Source organism: Drosophila melanogaster, chromosome 2L (genome assembly GCF_000001215.4).
Source record: "Drosophila melanogaster chromosome 2L".
Lineage (NCBI taxonomy): Eukaryota > Metazoa > Arthropoda > Insecta > Diptera > Drosophilidae > Drosophila > Drosophila melanogaster.
Window position 1 is genome coordinate 11466808 of NT_033779.5, and position 20385 is coordinate 11487192.

At 40.0% G+C, this 20385-nt stretch overlaps 2 protein-coding genes across 4 annotated transcripts; both read left to right on the top strand.

The window, feature by feature from the left end:
* The first annotated feature begins 17899 nt into the window (after window positions 1-17899).
* Window positions 17900-20142, top strand: sala (spalt-adjacent). Of its 2 annotated transcripts, NM_001259056.1 has the most exons (4): window positions 17900-18224; window positions 18374-18947; window positions 19275-19414; window positions 19485-20142. In NM_001259056.1, exons 3-4 carry the CDS (start codon window positions 19403-19405, stop codon window positions 19899-19901), a joined length of 429 nt encoding a protein of 142 aa, NP_001245985.1. In that variant the 5' UTR covers window positions 17900-18224; window positions 18374-18947; window positions 19275-19402; the 3' UTR covers window positions 19902-20142. The 2 variants fall into 2 exon arrangements, with proteins under 2 accessions (NP_001245985.1, NP_523549.1); NM_078825.4 differs by lacking the exons at window positions 17900-18224; window positions 18374-18947 and having other exon boundaries at window positions 19375-19414.
* CG43355 (uncharacterized protein) lies at window positions 17900-20142 on the top strand. Of its 2 annotated transcripts, NM_001259059.1 has the most exons (4): window positions 17900-18224; window positions 18374-18947; window positions 19275-19414; window positions 19485-20142. In NM_001259059.1, exon 2 carries the CDS (start codon window positions 18408-18410, stop codon window positions 18918-18920), a length of 513 nt encoding a protein of 170 aa, NP_001245988.1. In that variant the 5' UTR covers window positions 17900-18224; window positions 18374-18407; the 3' UTR covers window positions 18921-18947; window positions 19275-19414; window positions 19485-20142. The 2 variants fall into 2 exon arrangements, with proteins under 2 accessions (NP_001245988.1, NP_001245986.1); NM_001259057.2 differs by lacking the exons at window positions 19275-19414; window positions 19485-20142 and having other exon boundaries at window positions 18013-18224; window positions 18374-18976.
* Window positions 20143-20385: the final 243 nt, after the last annotated feature.

The following is a 20385-nucleotide window of genomic DNA, read 5'->3' on the forward strand; positions in this document are numbered from 1 at the left end:
AAATAATTGTTTAACATAACATTATATAACTGATTTGAAACGTATATATATATATATTTCTGTGAGTGCAGAGCAAGGGCGTGGGAGGCTGAGGAAGTGGCTCGGCATCCTTTGGCCTGGCCCGTTATCTCCTGCCGCTTTGTCATCATCAAAGAAGCTGGCGCCGCGTTGCCAACTTCGCCCATTGACTTTGCTTACGTTTAGATTTTTCTAGCTATTTTCCAGCTGCTGCGGTGAGCGGCACGCTTGCGGCAACATTGTAATTTTGAAAATGAGTAAAGTTTGAAAAACCTTGTGGTTAGCCCCGATTGCGCCCGGCCACGCCCCCCAAAGTGGTTGCTTTTCCTTTGGCCATGGCCAAGGCAAATCAAATTCTTATAGAAATCTTCTTGGCCTGTCAGCTCCTCTGCGCCACTTCCGTTTCCGCTTTGACACTTGTTTTGAGCCCCGCCGCCGCCGCCGACGCCGCTAATTCAATTATGCAGCGAATGCAGAAAAGTTTTTAAATTATTTAGCAGCCTCCATTCAGCAATCGTCCACTGCAGCCGTAAATTATGTCCAACTCCGGATTGGAGTCCGAGTCTGGGCGTCTCAAGTGTCATCTTTCTTTGTCTGGTGTCCTGCGCCAGGACCTGGCCTTTACCAATTATTGCAATGCGCTCTGCGCACGCACCTCCGGCAATTAAAATTAATTTCCTCGCAGACGCCATTGTCTGGCGCAAAAGCCAGAAAGGATAACTTGGGGACGATACACAGTTTCTCGCCTGACGGATTTATCTTGATTTCAATGGGCCAGGTACCAATCCCAGGTACGATGGTGGGTGGTCGCGCTCCAGTGATCAACTGACAAATTTTCTTTAAGTTTCTTTAATCCAAGGTATGGTCACGGAAAAGTAGTTAAAATGCGTGGTTGATTTAATGAACTGTTATAATATACAAGAAACTTGTTTAAATTTTCTAATAGGTATTAAAATACATATTTAGCTTTGTGTCCCAATGGATATTTCAATTAGCTTAACCTTCAAGAATATGCATTCATTAACAATTAAATAAATACTATAACAAATATATATATATATTGAGTTAGGCAACAATTAAACAACTTCAATATCCATGAATAAAATTAATAAACATTTTTGTTGCAGGCAAAACTGAAAACCAAAAATTAAAAGACCAAAATAAAAGGCAATTTAATTCACTCGTATTCGGAAAACAAAGAAATATTATGACCAGAAATGGAATGCATTAAATGCGAGAACGATCAGATAAATTCCCAAAAGGCAATACAAAAATTGAAACATTAAAAATAAGCTAATCGCTTTTGTGTATCCATCACGCAAATTTTTATAACACTCATAAAAAGTCGAAAAGCCAAATGAAACAGAGGAACACCCCGACGAACAAAATGCAAATGGCCCATAGAAGGCGATTTGAATGACAAAACGAACACCAGTCGACTCTTCTTCGGTCAGTATTTCGATATGTGATTTAGCCAGACCTCTGAGCCCAGTTTTAATGGTATGCACGCCGGGAGAGATATGGCTTGTTTTATGCGCCCGATTAGCCGCTGCCAAAATGTTGTCTAAACGAGCATTAGGCCATAAAGATGCCAACTTCCGTTGGCCGCAATCGCATTTTGAGTTGTGGGCGTCGTTGTGAGTTAGAGTTGCCAACGAAGTGGCAGATATTTGAATCGTACATAAGTGTATCTATATCTGATAGATATACAATCACGACTTTTGCAGCAGCACGTTCTGCGGGTGCAATCGCGTAATTTAACCAAATTTGTCGTATTGCGGCAACGCTGCGTATGCGCAATACGCTTGTTTGGATTTCGCGCGATATAAATCATGTTGCCATAAATACAGAAAAGCCGCCGTACACATGTCCATGTCGCCAATCGGCGATCTGTATTTAGTGCGTCATGTGTTAAATTTCCCTAATAATAGTCAAATGTGCTCAATAAAATGATCACGTACGAGGCAATCGATGCCAAGATGCTGTTTTGGACGCAGAGGTGACACAAATTTTGAACTCGTTTTTGATTTATAGCCAAGCTGCGCTCGCTGCCGTTGCCTAATTCAATAAAGTCAAATCAGTGCAAAGCCAGGCGACTTTGCATCAGTATATATATATATACGTATATGATATATCCCAGTGGACAGCTCACAAGATGCCATTGTGATCGCAACTATGTCAATATTGTCACGCCATCCGCACCCCACTGAACTCAGCCAGTTGCAGTGGCATTTCCATTTCTGATCGACAGCCGTCAATCAATTTGTTAGCTGCTGTTTGATTTTTTTCTATCCTATCCTTCTTTTTTTGTTGTGACGCTGTTGTGACCTGTCATTAAACAAATGACGGCTCATTTCCAAATTTGAACCGAGTAATTTTGCTTAATTTGTAATATTTTTTGCGTGCTGTTGGTATTTTAAATAGGCAGTTTAACATAGGCAATGTGAAGTCATATCTTTGACATTCGATGGACTTCTGATTAAAGGAGATGACCAATGGAACACTGGTCAAATCAAAAGGAGTATGTGCCCATCACACTTTCAGTTGCCTTTGATCAGAGCTTAATTAGTGCGAAAAAGCTAGTGCCTAACGTGGACACTAATGGTACACTTAGAACAAGAAATTAAGCAATACCAAGATGACTGATGAACACATAATGAAGTGATTTTGTTGATTCATTTGTATAAGTCCATATTAAATATTTAACATTGAAAAGGAACAGTTTTATTTGAAAATCGTGTGCGAATACTAATCAGCTTTTTTATTTCAACATATATTCTAAATCCTATTTCAACCCTTTTCTTTGCAATGCATTTTCGTTCAATCAGCTGATTTGCCTTGCTGACCAGTAAAACGCATCGCGATTTGATGCCGCCGACCACACAGAAGCGCCAACTCAACTGGGCTGCTGTAAGAGCGGCCATCCATTCCCTTCCCCTCTTTCCATTGAGCAGGGGAGTTGGCAATACTCAAATCGCCCGTTCCGACGGCAGCGGCATTTGATTTGGCCAATTTATGGCACGTTCCGCCGCCCGCTGCCGCTGCAGAGAATTTGGAGCGGGCTGGCGCAGCGCATGACCATAAAGCGGCGGCGGTCGGCGGCAAGCGGCAAGAATGCCGCTGATGACCAAAACGGCGGACAGAGTCGCTCAGAAATTATTGCACTCACTGCCGTTGCACAATGGGTTCATACACCTGCATTTTAGTAAAGAGAATAGAATGGAAATAGCTAAGAACGTAAACTTGTGGTATATCAATATTATTTAAATGTCATTAGAGATATTAATAAATGTGAAAATATTTTAATATAAATATAAAAATGTAACATATAAATACCCAGAATCAACAGATGATTCATTTGATGATTGATATTCAGAAATTAGACATGGAATGTATTATGCCGATTTGCCCCACTGTGCGTTGCAGTTGCAGCTGCAGCCGCCTGCCTGTGCCCGGCGCATGTCAACATGGGTTTCATAAATGGCAGCGGACAGCGTTTTGTCAACGCGTTATGTTCTGGCTGGTTGTTGTTTTTTTTTTTTACTGATTTCGCCGCTTATGCCTTTATGTGTCGCCTCGGTATTCAGTTCAATTTTTTGCCCATTTTTTTTTGTTGCTTTTTTTTTGTTTGGTTTTCCTTTTTTTGCACTCTGTTTATTTCTGCTTATTTATTTAATCTCTGTTTTTGCTTTATTACACCGCATTTGGCAACTGGTTATGAAGTCTCATTTTCGTATTTCTCTTAATTAAAAACTGCACTAATTTTTAATTAGGCTTTTTTCAGGCCTTATTCGATGCAGCACAAAGTCGGCTCGTTTGGTCGCGTTTCGAATTTTGAGTCGCTCGCTCGATTTGTGCACTCACTTATTAATTAATAATTTATTTTGGCTTGATTGCCAGTCGATTTATGTAATACGGATTCGATTGCGAAATGAATCCCAAAAGGAATCAATTAAAAATCGATTCGGTTGGTTTATGTCGATGCGGATAAGTCAGCGGAAGTAGAACGGATGAAATTCTTTAGGCGCACATCACTTTAAAATATATTCTGTACATTTATAATTAATAGTTGTCATCCGAATTTCCATTATATATTTATGGTCTGCCTTATTTTAACGCTGAATTTTTTTCATATCCTAGAACACAACGTGAATAAACTTTGGCTTCATCAATTTTGCTACATTTCTCATTGGCTAGATTTAATAAATAAAGTGGAAACTTGAGATGTACAATCACTTGTACATTATTGCATTGTACTTGTACCTTTCGAAGGCAGGAGGCGAAGAATTAATGGGCCTGCGATGGAGCACAACGCTTATAACGCTTTCGACCCAAATTTATCAAGCGATTTTCCAGCGAGAAAGTGAAAAGTCGACAGGCAACCCCCCCTAAAAGTTGCGCCCCAAAATGCTAAACGAAATGAAAAATAAAGTTTTCGCCGGCGTGTGTATACGTAAATATAAAGCACGAGCAATCAAACAATGATGATGCGCAAGAATTCACATTTTCAAAATGGATGGATGGGCCCGGGACTCGAATGAATTATATGGAAATATATCCTGCCAAGGCCGTGGAGGGCGGCTTGTCAAAAAGTTTCTGACTCCAGAACTTGAGGCATGTTTGTTATCATTATCATTAGCCCATCGTTGGAGGGGGTGGTCGTGAATTTTTCAGCGTACTCCAATGGGGGCGAAGAAGTGGGCGTTACCACCAACCGTCGCAGTCGGGTCATGAATTATGGCTGTCAGTTTTTCTTAAGGTGGCCGACTTGGAGGACTTGGGATGGAGGGCACTTTCATTAGCTTTAATTTGCCGGAAATATTTTCCAGCCCACTCTGGAGCATTTCCCCCACTGCCGGGCTAATCTTTTTGGCATTTCTTTCATTTTTTTTTCCCGTTCACTCGACCCTTGGGGTCGGCGGTTCTGCTTTGCGTTTTTCTCTTGGACGCCCCTGGAGCTGTTTTTAATTCGGTTTACAGATTATTAGCTGCTCATCGCTTAATGCAAATTCGATTAAGGAATTTTTAGATAGGCGTTGTTGGGGGCCCAACTCACCGGGCTCCGAATTGGTCTCTGAATTCCAAAATTTGGGGCTAGGTTTTTATTTCTGAGTGACTTTCTTTGGTTTATGTTATTTCATTTTAATTTTTGGTACGGCAATGTCATTTTAATGCTCCCCCATCGCATTCGTGTGATTTACGGGTAACGATAGTCGCCATCATATTTTCTTTTACGAGACAAATGAGCCCTTTTGCAGCACACCTTCTGCACTGAGAAATGCATTGTAAGATTTACGATACAGAAAAATCGATCGAGGTTAGTAAATCGAAAAATCTTGATATTATAAGATTAACACAACAACTACCAATCATTGTTATAATAATAATTTTAGTTTTTCCTAAAGCCACAATTTTTATATACCCATTTCCTCTTCAATGGCTGGCTTATTCGCAGTGTATTTGCCATCTCGGCCACAATTTGTGGCACGCGTGTGCCGAGCTGTGATTCCTGGAACAACAAGTCCAACTGTCGTCGAACGTGTTCAGTTGCGGAGTGGGAATGGAAATGGGATTGGGTACGGGTACGGGTATGAAGTGGGAATGGGATCGAGCTCCGCTTATGACATGTTCATTGAGTTCGCTCCATATATGCCAGAGCCTCCACTCCAGCTCCAACTCCATTCACGCTGTCGCTGTGCGACATAAAATTTTCATAATTTTATCGTTTTTCCTGTAAATGACGCACTCACGCATTTCCCGGGCGCACGTTTCTGGCGGCACTTGATTATGAGAAATAACAATAAAATGTTGCCCCCTGTTTATGACTTGAATGCATAAATTTACAGCCGCCCCTTGACCCCGCCCACTCAGAAGCAAAACCCCAAAAAAGCGGTTGAACTGTGATAAAAACCCCAAGGCAAGGTGGAAATCGGAGCGTTTACATATTTATTATTCACATGAATAATATAGGCAGGCATATCATATTCAATGCGCACTCATCGCAAAAATTGCGTTGCGGTTTGGCCAAGATAGGCAAATGAAGTTGGCTTTAAAAGCATAAAGTTTAAGTACGGTTTCAAAGGCCGACTTTCTGGGTTGATAAAGTAACGACGATATATGTGAGTACATTACTTTTAATTAGGTATGTTATGTCAGAGAGATAGACAAAGTAATTGCAACATTTCTTTAGCAATTAGTTTCATTTGAAAACGAAAACAACTTAATTGTTTTAATAACATTGTAATTTAAAAATAAAAATGTAACAAACTTTTTCGTTCTTTCCATACATGCAAATGTTTGAAAAATGTTTAAAACAGTTAAAAAAAAAAAACAAACACAAATGTTAAAGTGAGGCTTAAAAGTGCCCCAGGTCCTTGTTGTTAACACACTTATCGGGGTGACTGTGTCCATGAATCACTTTTTAAGTGAGTGTCGCACACGTTGCCCGTTCCCGTTTCCCAATTCTAGGATTCCCCTTCCAAGGATAAGGGATGGTGTCAAAAGGACAAGTGCCAGTGAGGACAGACCGTTATGAAAATTCAATTTTGTGTCGAATTTATTAAAAGCAGCTTAAAAATGCTAAGCGCATTGAAAAGTAGACATTTGGGAATTCCAGCAAGTGTAGATTTGGGGCGGTTTCCATTCCCGTTCGTTATGTTTTGGCCGCAGGCTGGGCACCGCCCTCTAGCCCTAATGGAATAATTTCAGACCTTAAGTTAATCAAATGATTGGTCGAACCGAGAGGTTCGAAAATACTGTTCATATGCCAAATGTGTACATATCCCAGATGTCGTTAAAAATTGATCCTAATGACGAGCATTATGAAAACTCAATTACCTGAGCCACATTTACTCTGACTTCCGCACTTCGATTAACTTATTAGTTCTGCTGCATTTTGAGATGTATAAAATGCCCAAAATCATGTTACTACTCTTGATCATAAAATTACCATAAAATTAATTGTAAGTATAGTACTGATAGTAAACTGATAGTCAGACCCAAAAGTCATCTTCTCACTTCTTATCAAATCTCTGGCCTCGAAAGCCTTTCCCCCTTCCACACCGCACTTAATCCGGAACTTTGCTCACTTTTTGTACATTTTAATGCGGACTCACATATTTTCCCATTTTATGCAAATGTGCCAGCCCAAATGCCAAACTGCCCCCGGGTCCAGACCAACCACGCCCACACCCAGCGCACTTCCCCCATCCGAATAGTGAAAGGTTGGCCAACCCTCAGTTATCCGGAACACTTTGCTGATTATTAAAAGCATACTTCTGGGCGGCGACGAGATGATGAGGCGGTGGCTAAAGGACAAGTGCATAATTTTCCAATTGCTTTGTTTTATGTGCGACTTATGGGGTGTCCTTTCGTACGGCTGTGCCCTTTCATTCCGGACCCGGAGTTCGCTCCTTTATTGCCGTACAATGTAAACAACAGCATCGCCACAAGAGATCTCGAAAGCGTTTCAAAATTTCATTATTTTAATTTAATATGCAAAAGGGGGAGCGTTCGTTCAAGCTGTCCTTTTGACATATTTTCATTTTCATTTCTCGCTTACCATAATTTCCCTTTTCATTGTGGAGATTTTAGAGCCCAATCCGGAAGGTGTGGCAGTGGAAGTGCGCAGCTTTGAACGCAGCCAGCAGGTTGACTTTCGCACCACCCATCAAAGTCCGAGGTGGTGGTGGTTTTGGATTTTGAAATTCGGATTTCTCGGTTTTCAACCCCTGCGCTTATGATTATGATATTATTTCGAAATTATCCGCTTACTTTCACGGAGTGGAAGCGGGCCATATGTGCGGCCGTTGTGCCGGAAAATGGAATCATCTCACTGTTAATAATGATGACATATGATTTCCATTGTCAAATTTGTTAAGTGAATTGGGCGCTTTGTCATCTTTTTTATTGAGTCAAGTCGAGTCGAGTCAAGTCAGTTATGGTTGTTATCTGTGAGCGGGTAACCGGTTGCGTTAAATTTGTTGGCACATCATTAGTCAGGGCGATGTCAAGGAAGGTGGAAGGACTCCAACATGAACAGGACAAGGATTCCATCTGTTTTGATATTTTAGTGTGGTAATTTTGAAAGGGTGGAAGGGTTAGCCATAGCCATAGTACATCATACGGACCATTGACAATGTTTGGGTAACACAAAGTGGGCGGCCAAGGGCGCAGACTTTGATTTACGATTGGCGAGCTTAATGTATGCTATTAGCTAAAGTTAAATTCCCGTTCGGATGAGTAATCGAAACTAATTGGATATGTTTTATTAAAATAAGTTTTTACACCCTGCACGTTATGCAAAGATACAAGACTTTGTTTAGCCCAAAAATATGTTCATGTTCATGGTAAACGCTAAGAACTCACCATGCTGAGATTTGTATAGCATACTTTTCGTCCAACCACAAAATATGACAATGAAATTCTTATCACTACTTGCCTACGATATAAGATAAGCTAAACTAAAATAAGTTATTATTAAATAAATATTTATAAGACTTATCTTAGCATTTCTTTCATTTTAAGCTGACCTGGAAAAAAGTCCATCGTCACTCCGTAATCCTTAGCTAAGTAATGTCCACTACCCCCGATGCCAGCTGGCCGTAACTTTTCATTAAAATTCATAAAACTTTAGTTGGCCATTGGGTATAGATCACGTTCGGGCCATCAATCACATGACTGGCGGGACACGAGCGAAATTTTTAATGGTCGCCAATCAAAGTCGGTCTAAAATTACGCCAGAAAGTGACACAAAATCTTCGCCACGGGTGGCGAGTCCTCCCACATCCTCGACCACCCACTCCCACCCGCAATCCGGTCTGTTGGCAATTTCCACCTGCTGTGCGGCAAATTGTTCCTTTCGCCTTATTGAAAAACGCAAAATCCACGGGGTGAGTCCTGAGAAGGGATTACGCTCACATCGCAGGGGGCTGCAGAGTTATTCAAGGCAAATTAATAAATGGACTGAGCAGGAAGAAATCGGCGTGGTTGGAGATAAAAAACTGTTGGCTGCAAGGTGAGACGACGGCAACCGCTTGACAATGGACATTTACAAATTTCGTGTGATTTGTTCCCGACATCGCCACTTCCGTGATGTCTTGTCGGGGTTTTGGAGCCCGCTCCTTGGCTGGTTGCTCGCCGGGATTATAAAAATAAAAACTGCCTTTTGCCATATGCCATTTAAATGATAAAAGGATTTCGACGCCCTTTCCATTCCCCAAAAACAAAAAAATACATACACAACACCGAGGCTAAGGCTGACCGCCCCCAAATGGACACGCACACGTGGTCAATTGCGTTGGGGTCAACCCTTTCGCACCAGCGCCATCATTCTGCTGTCCAGCCTTCTCTCCACCTCCAGCTCCAGTTCATCCCCCATCTTTGGCTTGGAAGACACTGAAAAAAAAACGAGCTAACTTTCTATGTGGAAAGAAAACCAGCTAACCTTCTATAGGCAGAACAAACTTAAAGTAACCAGATAAGTTAATATAGTTGGAATATATTAAATAGTTTTAGTTGTCATACAAACGTGTGTTGCAGTGTAGAGCTTCTGCTTCGGCTCAAAGTGTCAGCACATTTTTCAAAGGCGCATATAAAATGGCAGTCATACATTATGGCCATATCTGGTCGGGCCAGTCCGGAGGCAGACCAAGCCGTTGTCAGAGGATTGGGTAGATGGTCAATGGGGGTCTGGCGGTCGGAATGGGGCTCGTGTGCCGGCCCAGCAGTTATCCCTGTTTTTTGTGTGTGTAATGCCTCGGTGCAGATTATGCATTAAGCGCTTATTTAGCATTTTTCTTACATAATGTCGCCACCACTTTGCAATGTTCTCCAAGCCCATCCCCATTGTCCAGTTGGAATGCCGTGTTGTGCGGAAGGATAGCGAATGGAATGGGTTTCTATGTACATATATATAAGGCCATAAAAAGTAGAAAATGTTGTGTGTCCTCTAATCTGTTTATGCTTATGTTGCTGTTAGTACATTAACCCTTGGCTGACAAAAAGGGGTGGTCAACGATTCACCTTAATTGCCATTTCCTTTGGCGATTGGATTGGAAGTTCTACGAACGCAACATAAGTGGTTAGATATATAAATTAGATAATATATATTATTATATATAATAGTGATTTTTTTAGGCAATGACAGCTGAAATGGTTGTCTCTGCTCCGACTTAATACGAATGTAATTTCCCATTCAATTGTTGGATCATTGCAAATGGATTCGAAAGCGCACAGAACGCAGAAGGAATAATTGCTTTTTTGCTAATTAATTTGTTATTTTGACTTGCTCCTCATCTGCCCATTGGCAATGTCCCATCTATTTTCCGACTTTCTGACTGCCTCATTTCTTTTTGCCTCTCCGATCCGAGCTTATTTCGCTATTAGCGAGGAGCCCTTGTAGGCAGAATGGATAATTAAATAAGGCGAACAGAGTTGAGGCAATGCGCTCACTTAATGAAAATTGCATTTTAATTTCATAAGCAAGGACTTTGGAAAATCGCCCCAATTAAGTGCCCTGCTCACAAGCTGAAGGAACGAACCTTCATAATTTCCGCATTTAGGCCAAATGACCGTTGCGGCTTAAAGTAATTACCCAATTGGCTTTAAGTGGACACACGAGCATTTCATAGTTGCGACACCGCCCAGGCCACCCGTCCTTTACAAAAAAAAAAAATGGAAACTCAGATGGGGGAAAAATGGTTGCTTGAAAGTGTCCGTTTTTTATTTGATTTTCTTGCCTTTTTTGCCTTTGGTTAGCTGTCGCTCACGTAGGCAGTGTCCATGTAATTAAATTAAAATGGAAAATTTACTCGTACTGCGGATTAAATTAATTTTCATTTGCATTTGCATAAGTTCGTCCCCGCTGCTGATTCTCCACTTTTTCTCCACTCGGCTTGTCCTGGCCCTCGTCCATTCATTAATTCCTTCATTATGCCATTTATTGCTGAGTTTTGCTAGAAATGTGCCTAAGTTTTTATTTTTGCGCCATGTTCATTAACAAAACTCGGAGCTTACGACTAAGTATTACGACGCATAAATGCAATTCTAAAATAAGAAGGATATTCAATAATTTAGTACTAACATAATTGATCATTTTTCTTATCGGTTCAATGAAAACTTCACTAATAAAACAGCTTAGTTTTGATGTTCTCCATCAACCAAATTTTATGAGGATTGATATGCAAGTCGAAAGATTGAAGTTTGTGACATTCTTGGACACCACAGATGACCAGATATTTCCTTGAATTTTGAATACGAAAAATAAGTCTGCAGTGAAAAGTGGCCCACTTTTCCTTCGTAATAAGGGCTAAATTTAAGAAGACCTCTTCGAGCTTAAAGCAAAGGTGTGCTTTGAAAACCATCTAATATGAAAAACATATGTACATACCATACATATGCTCCATACTCCATGCTATCGAATATCCCAGCCGCACCTGCCTGGTAACTTTGGTTGGAAACGTAATGCTGGGAAAGCCGAGTTTATGATGTCCTGGTTAGGCAGGCGTACATAAACATTCCTTTCACTGTGGGATCCACATGGCTGGATATTTATGTTATGTACAATGTTCAAATTCCAAATTAAAATCCTTCAACGAAAATTATTACATTTCATTTAAACCGAGCAAGCAACTTAGGGCGCATCATAATTAATCCCATGCCAGCACAGAACTAAAGTGACGGAGAGGATCCCAGTCAAAGTGAATATGTGTGAGCGGTTGGATGTCATATAAATTCCATAATACAATGTAATTAAATTTGAGTCAAACTAAAGCACGTAAACCACCCCATAATTGAGCGTCATCATATGAGTGCCTGGCAGCTGTAAAACACTGTGAAAATTAATTATTCTAAACAATTTTGCAGCATTTAAATACAATCAGAATACACAGAAGATATATGATATCTAATATAGAACATATAAAGCTGAGAGGTATTTAAATTTAATCGTAAATATACAAAACGGTTCTTAAATATGTATAAGATTGAATTCTTTTTATTTCCATGTTATTAAAGCAGTTTTTGTCTTATGAAGTCATAAACCAAGTGCGCAATTAAGCTGCTCGAGTGACAGGACCTTACCACTTTCTGTGCCCCTTTTTGTTTTTTCCAGTTGGGCTTATTTTTAACACTTTATTGCTTATAATTTACGGACAGTCAGTGTGGGGAACATTCCCTCAAGTCAAAGTCGCGGACACGACATGGCGGCCAAGTGGCAACCTTTGTCCACTGACAGCACTGACCCTCCGTTAAACCCCCCGTTAGACCCTCCCTGTGACCTCTCAGATTGGTAGGATGGCCGGCAGCTCATTACAAAATGTTGGCGTCGGCTGTCAGCTACACATGAAAATTGCACAACGTTTGCCTTATTACGGACAGGACCAGCCAGACCCACGAAATCCTTCCTCTCCTGCTTGGCATTCGGCTTGGTAACATTTTTTTTTACCAGTTTCCTCATTATACCCTTGCAGAGGGTATATTGCTAATAGCCAGATGTTTGAAATAAAGATATTTGCGTCTATAAGTTATATAAGTATTAAGTATAAAATATATTATTTTACGGTATTAATAGGACAGTCGTATTGTATGTCCGTCATTCTACTACTTTAAGAGTAATTAAGCATCGGCTTGTTGAACATTTTTTGTTTTGTTTTAATTTTGTGCCTTGCTCTCTCACTTTTCCTTCGGTTCCGCTGCCTTGGTCTTTTTATTCTAATTAAATTTTTTTCTACCCAACGGGAGGTGGAAACGGACTGGGTTTTTTGGCGGCCCAACAAGGCGAATTTATTCTTCTGTAAAAACAAGAAAAATTACGCAAAATAAATAAATTTACATAAGCTCGGCATGTGCAAAGAAGAAAAAAGCCAAGCAAGTATTTGTACATAACAATAAATAAAATTGCATTTTCATTTGGGTTTTTTCCTTCGTCGGGCCCCACTTTGGGTTGGGTTCTAGGTCTAGGTTTCGTTACGTTTTCCAATTTCTCAAAGAAAGCCAACTGGAATTAAAACAAACAAAAAATAGGGCTACATGATAATACACAGTTATTTCAAAATATTTAGAGGGGAACTTTAAAACGTTATACTTTAAGAAATTTCTCAAATGTAAAGCAAGGTTATGAAATCTGAAAGTACACCTTAATGAAATACTAAGCAAAACATTAAGAGACCCAATACAAACAGAATGTAAATTCAAAGGAAGCGTTAAGTGAACCAAAAGCAAATCCAAAGGATAGGGTATCTTATAGACGAAACAATTTGATTTAGCGTTTTAGATAACATATTGAGACAGCCTTTATCCTTATCCTTAACCAACATTTTGCGTATTTTTGACTTCCAGCTTCCAACTTAAAAAACCCGTTGCCAGCTAAATATTGTACATCAATTATCGCCTGTTAATTCGAATAAAAGCTCCAACATCCCCCTAATGACCACAAATTTGGGTTAAATGCTCGCAGCATTCGAACAATGAAATAAATGAACTATCGTTTTCCATGTTCATCTGATTTTTTGGCTATTTTAATAAGTGGATCTACTAATCTACTAATTTTTAGATATACAACATTAGCATTGTATGTACTTACGGTAAACTATAAATATAAAATATATTTTTTTTAACACACGAGACTATTTACCTTTCAAACTATAAAACTATGTTTATAAAATATTTTTTTCAAAAGTAGTGCCGAACACTAGGATATATGTACGATGGTTAGCCAAACTACTTTATAAATAGCAAGCGTATATTGCAGGGTGGGGCACTTTGGCTATATCATCACACTTGCCACATTTTCCATCTGCCTCTGACTTTCGCCTGCCCTGTCGCTGTTTTAATAACGTGCATGCTGCGCATTTGGGATAACATCTGAATTTATGTAACGACACAAGCACAAACAAAGATGGCAGCCAGACAGGCGGAACGTGAAAAGCGGAGCGGAAAAGCGGTAGAGCGGGAGGGACAGCGACGATTTCCCGGGGCCCAGCCGAAGATGGAGCGAGAGGGGAACAGGGTCCTGGAAGAAAACTCAAATGAAAACTGATGCGGATTAGTATTTAAAATAATGTCCTGCAGGGATATAACTTGTGTCCACCCCTCAAGCCGTGGGCCTCATTCCGTTTGCTTTGCTGCTTTTATTTTTTCTCACTTGATTTTTTATTCTTTTGTATCCTTATACTTTTCTGCCATTTTAATTCCTTCGCAGCGATTTTTTCTTTCGGAGAATGTTTCATAAAATTTATATTTGCAGATAAGTGTGCTTTCGGGTGGCAGGGAAAACGGACGTTTTTATTACGGGACAATTTACATATTTTTCTTGTTAAAATTCCTCAACATTCCCCAGCCAACTGGATGGTCCTTCGTGTCATATGAACTTTCCCCATTTTCTTGTTCCTGAATTAATGTTAATTTTTATTACACTTACTGTATCGCTCCTGCCCCACGAACCGATCCCCCATTTCATTTACATTCAAGTTTGTTTGTCTAAACGAATTGGAAAAAAAGAAGAAAACCAAAAAAAAAAAACTTGGAGGGAAAATACCAATGGCGGAGTCCAGATGAAAATGTTAATAATAAAACAACAAAATCCGAATGAATGCGTTTCAAATCGAAAAATAATAAAAATCGAATCGCTCTCCTGTCTGCAGGACATCAAGTCCCCCAGTCGATGTCTCATTACGTATTCCCCGAACAAATTCTATTAATTATCGTTATGTCCTTCTGCTGGGTGACTGCAATAGCAGGACTTCCAGCTGTTTGTCCGCCCGTCTCTTAATAAAGGTAACATGGGGGATTTTAATTTCTTTCAATAAAGAATGCTTAGCTTCCCTGAAAAATGGTAATCAATTTGCTTCGAAATTATTTGTAAATGTAAGCGGTGCTTAGAGGAAATTTCTATTTTTACATTCCCCAGTTGGACTAGCGATATCCATTTAACAATCGAAAATCACAAAAATAGTTTTGTGTGCATTTCCCGTGTGATATTCAGCTACTAAATTATTCCCAATTCAATTTGCAATGGCCAAATAAAATCACAGGCAGCCAACTAAAGAAATGGGACATCGAGCACTCGTACTGGAATATGCAGAGATGAGCAATTTGTTGTTCCGAAGCTGCTGGCGCCCGTCATGGAAAATTCTAAATGTTTCAATCAACTATTCGCAATATTAAATATTAACGTAAAACTCGAGTGGAGTTGTCTCGGACTGACCCTTTCGATGCCGTGCCCAAAAGGTCATCATGTGTCTGCAAACACACTTACATCGTATGGATACTAGAACGTACACAAAACAAAATATTATGTCCTTATTTTTCCAACATGTTTTTATTATATGTAAGTTGATTGATATCTGTATTTAGTAAGGAGTTATAGTCAGGAATATCCTTAAAAATATAGGAATTCTTTCAGTGTACTGAAGCTGGCAAAGTAATTTTGGACATTTTTCATCATAAACAGCAATGACTACGCTTGCAGTTGGGGGGCTCAACCCCTTCTGGGAATTTCTTCCTTGGCCGGGCTTTGATTTCGAATTGGATTTGAATTCGGAATTTTTGGCTTTCAAGGACCGCCGGAGGTTGAATTGGAAATGGCAATGGAGTCCGAGTTGGTCAAGTTGGTCAACGCATAAATATTTCTCTTTGTTCAGCCATCGCATTGGAGCCAAAAAAGAGCATTACGTGAGTGTGCGAGTGAGCGTGTGTACCTGTGCACCACACATCCTTGCCTGTCTGCACTCATCCCATCCTCCCTGTCTGCTCGCCATCAACCCAGCACCAGCACAAACAAACATGCAGAAGGATCTGAATATGGAGTGGTGGGCAGCTGGGAAGGATACTCAGATATGAGCAACGGTCGAATGGTCAAGTCAAAGTTATTGTCATGTCATGTAAGTGGCAGCCACCCGACGTTCACACCCCTTTCGGTATCCTGTCTCGGTCAGATTTTCCAATTTCATCATCATCTTCCATACAGTACAAGTATGCCATTTTGTTTTCCCTTAGCGGCACACAGTGGGTACCAGAATTGTTTTTCACAAAACCTTTTCATATGCACATACATTGTTGTACATACGACAACACCATAAATATATGCTTTAGGAGCATATTCGTATATGAACTAACTTAAACATACGTTACATTTTTGGGCATTATAATAGAACTTGAAGCTCTTGGGATAAAAAATATATAAAAAATTATTTTAAAAAAAAACTTTACTCATTTCTTCTGGTCTCATGAAAAAGCACTTCACGGTTTGAAAATTGTGAAGAGTATATGATGAAAAGCTGACACACGTGCGCTGAAGTTAAATGTATATACCACCAGCCAAAAAAAGCATTATCGCAAATTCACCGAAACTTTTCATAAGTTTGGAGAGCGCTGGGGGAGATCGTGTTCGAGAAAAGGTTTTCCCCGTGGGTTGGGTAAAATGTAAATATCGGTGGTAATGGCCGCCGCCCCAGGAGGTGGAAAAATCAACTGACCAGTAACTTTGGAGCCAACTTTGATGGCATCTTGCGAAAGTTGAAAGTGACTTAAGTGAAATTTCCACCTCAGGCGGCTCAGCAGCAGGACGACCTCGTCCCCTTTTCCATGGATTATCGAGGGGTCACGCCATGAACATGAGTAAAAATTAAATTGATTTTCCTCGGACATTGTTCGGACCTGTTCAGAAACTCGGTGTGCTTTTCTTTTTGGCCCTTCATGGGCTTCTGTCAACCCAATGTATTTTGTCGCATCCCTCGGAAAACTTGAGCTGGGCGAACTCCTTTAACTTGCCTATGTGGCATATTAAATTGGTGCGCAAATAGTTGTGTATTTTATTGACTCACTTTTACAGCTCAGCCAAGAGTATTTCGCATCTGCCCAAATTTTTAGCCAGCAAAATATTAAGTTGAGAGCTTTACCCCTGGAGTCTACCAATGCCGCAATACCATTCCTTTTCTACTCGACTTAAGCGACAATTTCATTTCAATTAAATTATAATTATATCTTCAGTTTGGCCCCATCAAGTTTGAGTCAAACAAAAAGTACAATTTTCATTTTCACCTTTGCGAAAGACGAGGCGGGCGTTGATAATTCCCCAAAATTGTTTGACACTTCAAAGTCATTATGAAGATAGCAATCACCAAACCCTGTTCCTCGGTCCGCTCAACTTTTCTCCAAGGGTCCTGGCATATCTTCACGACATTCACTCCCTGCCACTTCCAAGGCTCAGCAATCCTTCAGCTCCAGCCTGCCCCTCGTCCTTTTGCCACTTTACTCAATCCTAAGATGGGAATTGCCACGTCTGTCTACATACCTACATACCCGCAGCGCTTTTTGATGTAATTTTGGCATAAGCCAAAAAATGTTTCCTTTTCCCGAGATGTCTTTGTCTCCACTTCATTCCCCGGCGAGTGGTTTCCGAATGCGACACGCCCTGACAAATTCATCCGGGGAAAATGAGGAAAATGGCTGAAAATTAAATTTGGAATTAAAATTTTGGCCCTGGGCACATAACTTTATGCCGCTGGATTTTCTTTCCGCCCAGAAGGATTTCCTTACTCAAGGATAAATACTTAAGGCAAGCGTAGGCATAATAATAGCTAAGCAGCTTCTCGGAAATTAAGACGATTTAGTTGTTTAATTCTTTGGTTATCACTAGACTCCACAAATAAAGAGATAGATTGAAAATGTAATTAGATAATCAAATATAATTTTCACAGTTTTAAAGTTTAACAATATTGCTTATTTAAATGGTTGCTTTTCACCTCCGAATTTACTTTTAATCTCATAAGCATTTGAACTTGTAGTATTTTTGGCGGCGATATGTTATCAACAAACAACTCTTCCAAAAATAAACCTATATATTATTTTTTGGCAACCAAATACAATGCCACTCTAAATTGTAAATAACATTTAAGCAGCTGATCCAATTCTTGTGTTCAAAACAACAAAATTCAAAGCAATTAATTGTGCGCTGGTTTTTCTTTTTGCCTTTACTTGTATTAGGAATTATTCTTTAAAATATTTATTGATAGAGAAAAAAATATCCAGACTTATATATATCAATGAATTCGGCCACTGCGTCAACAAATCGAATTCTAACTTGTTTTAGCTATTAAAAGCAACAAATAAATGACGTATTAATAAGTACGCTAAAATAAACCAGTTGCAAAACAAACATTTATTTACTGTATATTGTTTCCATTAAGATAGAAATAGGAAAAAATGTAAGTCAATGAATATATACATAGAAAATATTCTTATCAGCTTACCATATGTATGTACAACGGACGTATAAACATATATAATAATTTTTGCATATAAAAAGATTCAAATGCATCTTGTTCTCAAAAATATTAGTCATACATCTTTTCAGATCGTTGCTCTAAATTCATCTGAGACTCGATCAGATGGGCTGTCGGCGATTTTCTGGAGGAGGACATCACCCACACGGAGGTCCACCTCCCCCTCGTCACCATCATCACCATCGTGGCAGACATGGTGCTGGTGGACGCTGTGGACACGGACACCAGCACCAGCCTTTTCCACCACCGCCTCATCGCCCCCATCGACATGGAAGTCACTTTTGGGAGGGATACGGTCCACCTCCACCACCGCCCCATTATCCACCACCAGGGGGATATCTGTATGGTGGCCACCATTGGCAGGGATATCCTCCTCCGCCACCTCCGCCTCCTTCTTCACACCACCCCCCACCATCTGGATCTCCAGCAGGAGGGTGTCCGCATTGCGGTTGCCCAGGAGGCGGTCCACCTCAAAGTGGATTTCCTGGTACCGAAAGACCTCACAACGAAACCTCAAACGACGATCAGCATGGCAGCTTCCAATCTCCAATTCCCGGTGGCGAAGTTCCTACTGATGAAATACCTGGAAAAAATAAATACGAAATCATTGATATTTAGACAACAGTAGAAAATGTTTCAAAAAAGGTAAAGTCACTATGTTATATCTTGTATCTGAGTAATGTCTTATTAATGATTTTATATTATCCGGATTTTCCTGATCAAAAAAATCGAGTAATGTTATGTTGATAAAAACTTTTCAAATATCAAATAAATAAATATAAATAAACAAATAATTTAAAAACTCCTTTATATTTCCGTCATTTCAATATGGTACTGAATTAGTATTAGTATTCTATTCAATTCCGGATTTTTCTGTTTTTCCATTTTCCCTCTTCCAATAAACTGGTTTATTTTATTTTCCATCGTAACCAGATGTTGACGGCAATACTTTTCTGTGATTTCCTTTTACAGGTAGAGACTCAAACTTAAGTCCCTCAGCCAGGTAGAATACCTTTCAGCTACCTACTTGATATTACCAAATCGTGGTATAAAAATCAAAAAAATATTAGAGCCGCCTCAGTACCGAAACTTCAGCCACGATGAAACTACTGGTGCGTCTTCTACTATAGAAATCTTAACTAACTTAGAAATATTTTTATAATAACAAATTTATAACTATAGATTGCTCTGTTTGCACTGGTGACCGCTGTGAACGCTCAGAATGGATTCGGCCAAGTTGGACAAGGAGGATATGGAGGGCAAGGAGGATTTGGAGGATTCGGAGGAATCGGCGGGCAAGCAGGTTTTGGTGGACAAATAGGATTCACTGGACAGGGTGGAGTTGGTGGCCAGGTGGGAATTGGTCAAGGCGGAGTCCACCCGGGTCAAGGAGGATTCGCTGGACAAGGTTCTCCAAACCAATATCAGCCTGGTTACGGAAGTCCTGTGGGATCTGGCCATTTCCATGGAACTAATCCAGTTGAGTCCGGTCATTTTCACGAAAATCCTCATGAATATCCGGAACATCATGGCGATCATCACCGTGAACATCATGAGCACCATGGACACCACGAACATCATGGACATCATAGACATTAGTACAAATATGAGAATACCCATGACAAAATTAAAGGAATGTAATGCTATAGTTCTCTACCGTAAATTCTTAAGAAACACTTGCTTGTTTCTGAAGTCTCTATTGTATCTAATGTCCAGAATTGATTTGTAAAAGTGATTCTTTATCTAAAACCCCCTTGAGATCCACTATACAACGTGCCTTCTTGAATTTCAGTATCTAAAATGAAAAAAAAAACGGAGTCTCAATAAAAAAGTAAATAAGGAAACGGAACCCTTTACTCTGTCCATTTTGGTTGAGGCATCTATAAATTATTTTGCAGATAGCATACAAGCATATATACCCCACACATCCCATCTCAACTTTTGCAATCGGAGAAAAGGATGCCGTCGACCGCTCCCAAGCGACATTTTCTGACCAAAGCAGCTGACAGAATTGAAAAATAAGCGACGTCCGACTAAAAGGGGGAATGGGGAGGGAATGGTAAAGGGTGGGGTTCAGGTGGGT